Source organism: Eucalyptus grandis, chromosome 5 (assembly GCF_016545825.1).
Source record: "Eucalyptus grandis isolate ANBG69807.140 chromosome 5, ASM1654582v1, whole genome shotgun sequence".
Lineage (NCBI taxonomy): Eukaryota > Viridiplantae > Streptophyta > Magnoliopsida > Myrtales > Myrtaceae > Eucalyptus > Eucalyptus grandis.
In genome coordinates, this window is record NC_052616.1 from 46784977 (window position 1) to 46795062 (window position 10086).

General features: G+C 40.3%; 1 protein-coding gene across 1 annotated transcript; it reads right to left on the reverse strand.

The window, feature by feature from the left end:
• Positions 1-791: 791 nt before the first annotated feature.
• Positions 792-6051, reverse strand: LOC120293165 (C2 domain-containing protein At1g53590-like). The gene is given in 14 exon segments (XM_039312042.1): positions 792-1897; positions 2007-2130; positions 2825-3008; positions 3116-3208; positions 3459-3525; positions 3758-3799; positions 3899-3981; positions 3984-4050; positions 4444-4575; positions 4700-4754; positions 4756-4793; positions 5191-5334; positions 5458-5532; positions 5789-6051. Coding segments are annotated over 14 exon segments (2052 nt in total). The 5' UTR covers positions 5915-6051; the 3' UTR covers positions 792-1075.
• Positions 6052-10086: the final 4035 nt, after the last annotated feature.

The window sequence follows — 10086 nt, forward strand, 5'->3', positions numbered from 1 at the left end:
ATCGACAAGCGCCACCGACCACCACCGTCATTTGACCACCAGCCGCCGCTTGTTGACCACCGCCAACCACCAACTACTGCGCTGGCCACAACCGTCCTCAAACGCTTGTCGTTGCCGCCACTAGCCACCGACCGTCGATCGCCGCCCACCGCCCATCGCCCGCTAGCCGTCCAACCGCCGCTCGCGCCCATCGCACGCCACCACCCGGCCGTCGCCACTTGACCGCCGCCCACGCTGACCGTGGGAGGGGCGGCGTCGGTGGGCTGTGGGCAATGGTTGGCGACAACGAGAGGTGGCGGGCGGTGGTCGAGAGGTAATAGTCGGCGATCGGCCGTTTATGAGTAAGAAGAAAAATTCAAAAATTCAAAAATTTATGGATCACACCAAACACATTCCTATTCTAGGAATTCTTTTTCTATTTCAAGAATATAAATTTTTGTAGTTACCAAACGCCTTATTTTACTTAGAAATAGAAATTGTTCCCAGAAATAGAAATAGAAAAAAAAAACTATTTCTGAAAAGAAATTGTTTCTAGAAAGAAAAGCATTACCAAATAGACCTAAGCAGTCCAGAGTATCCAGTGAAGTCAAACAAGCATGCTAACGAGGACATTAGTAGCAGCCGCACCCTAAAATTCGAGCCAGCAAGATCTGAGCGGAAGCTATAGAGGCTGTAAAAGCCAACCTCTGATAGACCGAATGGTTGCATGACCAGAATAGCTATGATTTACAAAACTAAACAATGACAAAACATTACAGACTTATACAAGACCCACACATCAACAAAAAAATCTACCGCACTAGCCAAAACGCCATTTTGTAATCCTCTGTGATACATTGAGCATATTTGGCTACAAGGGTCAGGGCATTTGATCATCTATGCCTCCAACTTTATCTTGTTCGTGTCAAAAGGCTTGTGTGTCTGAGCTGTGATTCGATCAAGTAATTATCTGCACATCTTCTGAGCTGTTAAATTTCGACTGTCATGCTGGGGCCTAGGAACAGACCCCGCAGGGATTGCTGCTTCATTATATGGTCAGTCATAAAACTACTGAACTCTTCTCCTTGTTCAGGCTTTAGGAGGCTTTATGGAAATTACTAGAACCACTAGCCGATGCAGAGGGATCTATAGGAATTGCTTTGACCTTAGAAATGTAGAGTGGAGGCAAGAGAGACTCATTGCCAGATTCCAAGGACATAGTGGTTCCTGTCAATGACAAAGAATCACCTTGGGATCTTCTCAGTCCTTTTCTTGGAAACACATGCTTTGCACTGCGAGCAGATTTTTCGGCTTGCCTTGGAAAGCTTTTTGCCATATCTTTCATCTTTCCTTTCTCACTGCCTCCGTTCTCATCCTTGGTAGGACTCGAAATTCTCTGTGTAGGAACCTTGGATGACATTGGTCCCAAAATGCCATCCTCAAGAACTAACTTGACTCCTATCTCTTTTGAATTGACTGGCTTAATGTTATCAAGTGGAGATGGAATTCCCTCTCCAACAACGCTGGAATCTTCCCCTTTATATTTCTTTTGAAATAATGAACCAATCTTCCCTATGCCCCTCCAAAGTGGGCTCTTCGGATGTTTATCATCCCGGTCATCCCTAATCTTGCTGCCAGCACTCCTAAAGGATTCAGCAACATTTGAATGAGCAACGTTAGGCTCCCGGTGAATTCGTGTATCCAGGCGTCGACTTTTCCCTTTCCTTGGTTCCCATATCTGTGATTTCTCGCTCCCTGGGTGATAAATCCATACTCCAATCTCTTTTAGGCCTTCTATATTTATAGGTTCAAACTCTTCCTCTGGTCTCGAAAAATTTTGTGACGATAAAGATGGCAAGGGACCTCCATTAGCTCCATCAGTTGCAAGTGAATCACCTTGATCTTCTCTGTTGATTGACTCCCCAGTAAACAAAAAAAAAAAAAACTTCCCCCTGTTAAAATAGTGCATCAGGTCATGAACAAACTATATTTGCTTTAACATTCAGAAATTTTGTGAAAAGAATTACCTGTTTGCTCTTTTCCAGTATAGTTATGCCAAGGTGCAACTTCCCTATTTTAATATTCCGAAGAGGTAACCACATATCATGTCTCTGTCCATCTCTTAGATCATTTATATTTAAAGAGCAGTTTCTATAAGGAAGAAAAGATTAAGTCAGTGCATCAATCCATAGAAGCAATTTCTTCAAAAGATCGGATAACCGGAGCACTTAGTTGGTCAAAAGAGAACTAAAAGCATTTGTTTCTAAGATGGGGACAGACAGATATGGTAAGTTTAACTATCAAAGCAAGTAATCTGTGCTGGAAATTAGAGTATGATTAGAAAATCAAGGTTTCAGATTTTCCTGAGATCAATGAATGCTCTTCATAACAGAAACAAATACATGCAGAATCTAGACAAATGAAATGGCAACCCTAAAAGAGACCTGGCGGCAATGCAATTAGTGATCCTTGCAGATCAAGTGGAGACCCACACCCAGGGCAAGAGGCTTCAAATGCCACACAAGACATTAACTATTGCCGGCTTCACACTCTATTAAAGTTAGAAACCACGAAAGGAGTTAGTGGAGTGCCATGCTGTTACGAATGCCTTGACACTTTCCACGGCAGTAATTGTTAGATAGTTAAATCACGCCTAACTTTTAGATCGGTTGGCATAAATCCCACAAAATCTCACAATGATGAATGCACACCCTTTACACTTGTGCGGCACTAAAATCATATTAGGCTCAACTATGACTCTATTAACTAAAGATTACATGAATGTCCATTGGACATTGTCCAATGGCAGAATCAGAAACAGAGAATATCTAGGATAGACACGAACCCAAGATCATCATCGATGAAATGATCCTTGTCAAGAACTTCCAGATTTAGCAGATTAGGTACTTCCCATGTGATGATGGGAATCCTGAATTCCTCGTGCCATTTAGGAGCTAATGTCTTCTTCTGTGTTTCGGTCTTGAATCTGTAAGGACCCAACTTCCCCTTCACATATGGATCAGCCAATCCTACAAAGTGAGAATTGAAGAAATGGATGATAAAGCTTAGTGCCGGCATTTAAATTGGGTAATCAGTGCCATGGAAATTAAAGGAAATGAAATGGATATGAGCTAACCATTAAAATCAGATGGTTTCATTTCAGATGCTTCTATGACTTCCACTTTAACATGAGCCACGGGTTCCTTGACATCCACAGAGAACCAAGTTTCTGGGATTAAAGTTCATGCTTATCTCAGATGTACAGATCATCTTTCAGCACATAAACCAACAGAAAAGTGATAATAGTAGTGATCAACAGTTTGAGAATATATCAAGCTTGTAGACAGTACGAAGTGTGAGAGTAAGGTCTCAATAATGAAAAGACTCTTAAGGCTTTCAGATTTTAAATTCTTACGAGACAAATTAGATGAAAGCAATACTTGAGGGCTAAAACATTAATGTAATCCTTTGTATGTTACCTTGTTGAGATTTACCATCTTGTTGAGGTGCCACAAGTTTCTCCACATCAACTACCAACATATTAGGCTGAAATCTCAAGCAGAACAAGTTTTGTATAAGAAATAGTTTTCCGACAGTCAATTTAGAAGGACTCAACCAACACAATGGTGATGCACATACTCAATCTGTAGTTAGTACTTAAAAAGCGTGCTAAGAGAGAGAACGTCAGCCATGCAGATGATGATATGATCATGCAATTTATACAAGCAGTGAAATGTGAGTTCAACTAGGCCAAAGAACCATGAGATTAAGATTTTACCTCAACAAGCGTTTGCTCAAATGCATCAGAAAGAAGTTTATCCTACCCAGAAAAAAGAAAATAGACAGATGTTAGTAGCAATACATGAAACAGAGTGAAGAAAATCACAACTCAGAGTGCAAAAAGTATAATAAAACTTACAATCCATCCAGAAACACCAGGAAGTTCGGTAACATCAAGCCCATACGAGGACAAAGGCTTCAGAGTCATCTGAAAATATGGGGCTCAGCGAAGCACACTCGTAAACGTCCAAGATAAGGCCAGGTTGGAATGAATTTTACCCCTACTAGGACCTGGAAAAGAGATGGAATTGCATATTATCTGCTTCTAGTAACACACAATAGCAATGCAACCAATTTTCTCATGTTCTCTGATGTCCACATGACTGCACTAGACTTTGCCATACATAAATAGCCATTTGGTGGTTCTCATCTTCTATGGGATTTAAAAGCAGTTATGCACTTTCAAGAAAATTGGTATCCAGTTTCCTCTCATGTTTAGTAGGCCTTGTTATATTAGACTTATGTTTAAAAATTCCTTGTGAGAATTATATAACAAACGCTGATCACATGACTGGCATAATAACGAATGAAATGTACCAAAAATGCGTAAACTTCCGACCAACCATGTAGAAAAAGTAAACTTCCAGGTTCTAAACAGCTATAGAATTCAATTCATTCTCATACCTTCCCTTCCACCTGCATACTGGTCATATGCAATTTCGCCAACATTCCAAATCCAAATGTTTTCCTTAGCTTGACAGCAAATATTGCACTAATGTCATCTGCACTGACAAAATTTACCCCCAACTGCAAGACCTGCACATAGATATAGAGAGAATCTCTTCATCATATTATATTCAAGTCATAACTCACACAACACACACATTTAAAAGATAATTAAGTTTTGAAATCTAGAAATTGTCACGTGTTAAATACCCACCAAGTGGTCATCATCAGTGGCCTGACGGATAACGCGAATTTCTGTAAACAAGGGGTTTGCTTCCAAGGTACAGGTGCTGAATGGAGGCCTCCTTCTGCAAAGAAAAAATCTTCTGTCATGAATCACTCTATAGCATCAACAGATATTTGAGGGGGAAACTTTGTACGACATGCCTCCGCATAATTACTCTTTGACTCATTCTCTCATGTAAAGTGATGGTATAACAAAGCATGAAAATTAGCAGATCATGATAAGCAAGAGCTTCTTTGTTGTATGCAACACAAGGTAAGTAATTTTAGCTAGCTCCAAAGATAAAGTGAATGTTCTGAGACTGCCTAAAATTTGATTTCTGCCAGCTGTGGCACAGTAGACTTTTGGAAATTAACAATGCAATTCGCTTTTCAGCATAATGGAGAAGAATACTGCTTGTCTCCTAGTAAAACAGTGAAATACTGCCTTAAAATTGAGCAGGAACCATACAGGAACCATACCACTGTCCATGGTTTGTACTTGTCCAAGAACCAGGGTACAATGGGAAGGAGAAACCTCTGTGAGGAAATTTGTTCCAAACACACAGGCCATATCTTCTCTATTACATAGTTCAACCACCTCACTGTTTCTGAATCAGTCATCACCTAAACAAGAGCAAAAAGAATCAGACAAAACTTCCTGAGGTCAAAGCCACGAAGCAACAACACCACATTAGCCCATTTTGGGAAAATAAACACTTGAATAGAAAGTGCCAACGGCCAGCCTACCCGTTTCTGATACGACTGTTTCCTCTCCTCGAATTGTAACTTCTTCCTTAATCTCGTCATGTAATTCTCCTGAACCTTCCAAAAGAAAGCAGAAGCGCAGTCATGAGAGAGATAGAGAGTTGATGCAATTTTAGCATGTGATAGGAATCTAAAACACCGCTGGAGGATTATGCCCACCAAATACATATAGTATCTCCATATACAGCTCAAGCAGCGGCCCTTACACAACCCTCAACTTTTTTCTCTCTTTGCTTGTTATATACAGAAAAAAGAAGAGCGAACTCGGCAAATAAAAGAAATGTGGTAAGGAATTGAGAGAAGTGACTCGTACCAAGTACAGATAGATGATGGAGACGATGAAAGCTATCGGATGGCAGAGATTGCATTTGCAGAGCAACCAGAGCACCAGCATCACAATGCACACATGGTGTATCAGTGTGACCTCCGTTATGTCCATTTCTCTGACCCCTCTTCAACTGTAACAACTCCTGATTGCAAACTAACTAGTCACCTACAGCAATCACAACTACAACAGCAACTCTCTTGTCTCTTGGCTCTTCCCAAAGGAATTCAAACACGACAATCCCAACTGCCTCTCTGAAACTCGTGGGCTAAGATTCGTAGTTGAAAGAACCGCATCAAACCCATAAGCGAAAGAAAGAATAAACAAACCGCCTGGTCAAACAAAGGCGCAGGAGGAAGGTGGAAAAATACGAAGTTTATTATCGGCAGCGCGGAGACATGCGGAAGATGCAGCAAAGCACCATCGAAGAGGTCGGTAAAGCAGAAGGAATGTCGAAAACGGGCGGACGTTTCCGAGGAGATAATAAAACGGGCGGTACCGTGCCATGAAAGTAAAAAACAACGCCAAAGAAAAAGAAACCGCAAAAAGCAAAGCGGAGAAGGAATCAAACAGCTTTGTGGGATCTGAAAGACGGGGGAAGACGAAGTGTGATGGGGAAGGGAGGACGACGACGACGACGGGCTCCACTCGGTGGCGGGCTGATTTGGCGAACTTTCAACCCACTCCGACACGTGTCGCACGTCACGCCACGTCAGCTTCGCGCTGGGTTGAAAGATTGTCTAGCATCACGCGGGCAAGTAAATGAAGGTTCGATCTTTTTTCGTCCATTTGGCGAGACGGGCCGCGCGAATCGTGTACCAAGATCACCAGATCTCAATGACCCCTTTATTTTACTGCCCGATTCTATCTGCCGCCTCATTTAATTAATTAATTAATTACTACAATCGTCACTAATCTTATGCATGTACAAGGTTCCGTGTGTCTGTAGAAATAAGCTCCCGATTTAATATATTCCTGGTCAATTTAAACACCCTTCTCGAAAGAGATTGAAAGTCAAAGTCGCGTCGAGACACCCTTCTGGATGGCACATGTCTTCCCAGCGCGACGAAAATATGAAACGGACAAAAGAGAGCCAAAGACATGTCCGACCCAAATTTGCTTTCTTTTAACAAATTAGTGGACTATTCAATTTTTTTGAAATTGCGCCTATTGTCCTTGTCTGGACATAATTAACTTGCATTGAGACTCGGGCGACCATGAAGAAAAGTTAGCGACCACGTAAGAATAATGATAGCTATAGATATGGCTAATTAAATAAAACTCCTTAATTTTCTGTATTAAAAGTACTAATGATGTTGAGAAATTGCTAGCTTGCGAAATTTTTCAAACGAAAATCACTGTCCGCGTTGAGAATTAATATTGTCTTTCAGCCTACAAGTCACAAAGTTGTTCTCATCTAGCGTCTCGCCAAGAGGGGGTGGTAGGTGGTTGCTTGCTACGTTGACCAATAAAAAATTATTATTTTTGTTGGGAGAGTGTGAAAGTATAATTGATGGAGCTTTCATTACGTCGCTAATAATAATATTAAAGATGTTTATATTTTCAAAATATTATTAATGGCGACCCTTAACAAGTGGCGTTAGAATGGGAATATATATGTGGTCTAATTTTTTTGCATCCGATGGGTTTGGGTTTAAAGTCTCCATGGAATGAATGCGCTATCTTGATTTTTGTGGAGTGACCATACTGGCATACTCGAACTTTCAAAATACCCCAACAATGCTACCTCGATACTGGATGGGATGACTTTTGTACGTCTCTCTCTAAATATATATTGTATGTTCCTTTATTTTTACAAAAATAAAAGTAGATGATTTAGGAAATATTTATCTACAAATATTTGTTTTTAGCACTTACAAAAAATAGTCAACGGAAATGTTTTCAAAATAATTCATGTTTAGACATTTTTGTTGATGAAGTTATATCGCATTCATTTATTCCTGTAACCTATATAAGTAATCATTTTTTGAAAAAAATGTTTACCAGATTCCTTATTTTCCATGAAAGAAAGGCACCTCTTTGGGAAACTTCCATCCTCTTTTCCAAAATTTGTAACGCAAAAGCCATTGCATCCATGCGTGTATTCTCCAACCTCCACAACTGGAATACACATCCCATTCTCGTGGGAATTTATTCTTCTCCTCCCCTTTTTTGGAAGGATTCTCTGGTGGGAATTTCAAAAGAAGCTGTAATTTGAAAGGAACCTCTCATAGCCGTAGTCTCGTCCAAATGTCTCGTGCTATCCAGTGTGTTTCCATCGTCTGGAGTTTCATGGAACAAACTTAAATTATGTCTAATTACGTTGATCCTGCGGGATTGACTGGTGCAATTTCGAAGTCGACGCACGCATAGCATACCCACTGATGGGATCTAGTTGTTCACATCGAACCTCCGCATCCTAAGTTGAATTTTCTGCTGTCAAGCTCCTAGCTAGTTATTACATTCTGCTAACACCAAGAAATAACCAGCTCTTTTAAATTGACAAATGGAGGTTCGGTCAGTTAGTTGAGTTTCATTAATGTGATCGGCATGGTTATCGATGAATGCCCGACGGGGTTACGGATGACTATAATATATGGCTCTTGACAACTATATAATAAAGTTATCAATAGCGATGAAGTGTGGTTGATTGAGGATGATTGGTCAAAGAGAGTGCTTCAGGCCATTAAACATTGACGACTGGATGGCATGAATATTGACATCTAGAAAGAAGAATCGTCGACGGCTACATGAACTCAACATCGACAAGTGGCTGAAGGGTGTTCAACAAGGTTTATCGACAAAGCAAGCAAGGTCTTGGCTATTCTGAAATTTAGCTAAGGGTTGGAAGCAAGGGGAGAACATGAGAAAAGAATTGTTTTTGGAACATAAATTTATTTGATAAAATTATTTCATTTTTTTATTTATGAAATATATTTTTAACTCTAAAAATATATTTTGAACAGAAACTAGAAGTAAAAACTATTCTCTATTTCTAAAATATAAATGTGAAATAAAAACTCTTATCATTGTTCATCCTCACTACTCACTATTAGTCATTGTCCACCGTCCCCCGGTGCCGCTACTCTACCACCGGCTCCTTGCCAGCTACTATCCATTGTCCACCGTCCACCGTTGCCAGCCATCACTCCTTGATTGCCGTTTGTTGACCGTTGTTCATCGTTCGCCACCCCACCACTATTGATCGCCCCTGCCGTCCATTGTCGCCATCCACCGGTCATCAACCATTGGCCATCATCCGTTGCCCGTGTCGTTATTAAACTAATTTTTATTTTGGGAATATAAATTTTGTATCGTTATCAAACTCGTATTTTTACTTATAAATTTATTTAATAATAAAAAAATCATTTTTTTTAGAAATTAATTTTTGACTAAAATTATTATCATTCACATCCTTAATGATGGTTGAGTAACCCAGTGATGAGATCTCCATGTGAAAAAGAGAGTTGGAATCTAGGAAGTGCAATTATTACCCTACTTATAGGCCTGTAATTTTGCAGATCATCATCAATAACATATTTTCTCCATTTACTTTTCTCAGTTTGTTAATATTGTTGCCTTTTCAGTTTTCATCATTTTACAACCGCTTACCTTTAACTTTGCTCTTCATCTTTATCGTAACACCAGTTGAATTCTCAGCCAAAATCACTCCTAAACCCGTCTTGCAAAAAAAAAAAAATCACGATTTGAGTCGATACTTATTTTTAATGAAAACGTCTTTTTTGCACGGCCGGTGGGAACGTTATAGTTCTATTTGATGAAGCGCAACAGCAGGGACATGGAATTGACAAGAACCTGACAATGCCAGCGGCAAGAACCATTCATCGCGTCAAGGCAATGATAGGGCTGTGCTTTCTGACTCGCCAGCTGCTCGAGCGTCGGCAGAGCAAAACCCATGTGAGAATGTCGATGTTCCAAAGCATCTCACGCAAGAACAAATGAGGGAAACACCAAACTCGTCCATGGTGGCTACCATGAGGAGGTTGTTCAAGGAGCAACAAAAATAATATGGACAATTACATTGTGAGGCACATTTCCGACGTGATTAGGATGATGATTGTTAATGCGGTCGACACGTCATTTCTAGGCCTAGGTTGTCATCCAACCAGGCCTTCCCAGTTCAAGGAAATCCAACTGCTCTTGGGTATGTCCCTTCAACTTTTGCTCAGTTTAATAATGTTAATAATTTAGGCAAAGTAATTCCACCGCCTGTGAGAATTTTATGAAGGCTTGAACCTTCCGGCCAAGATCAATATTATGCAAAT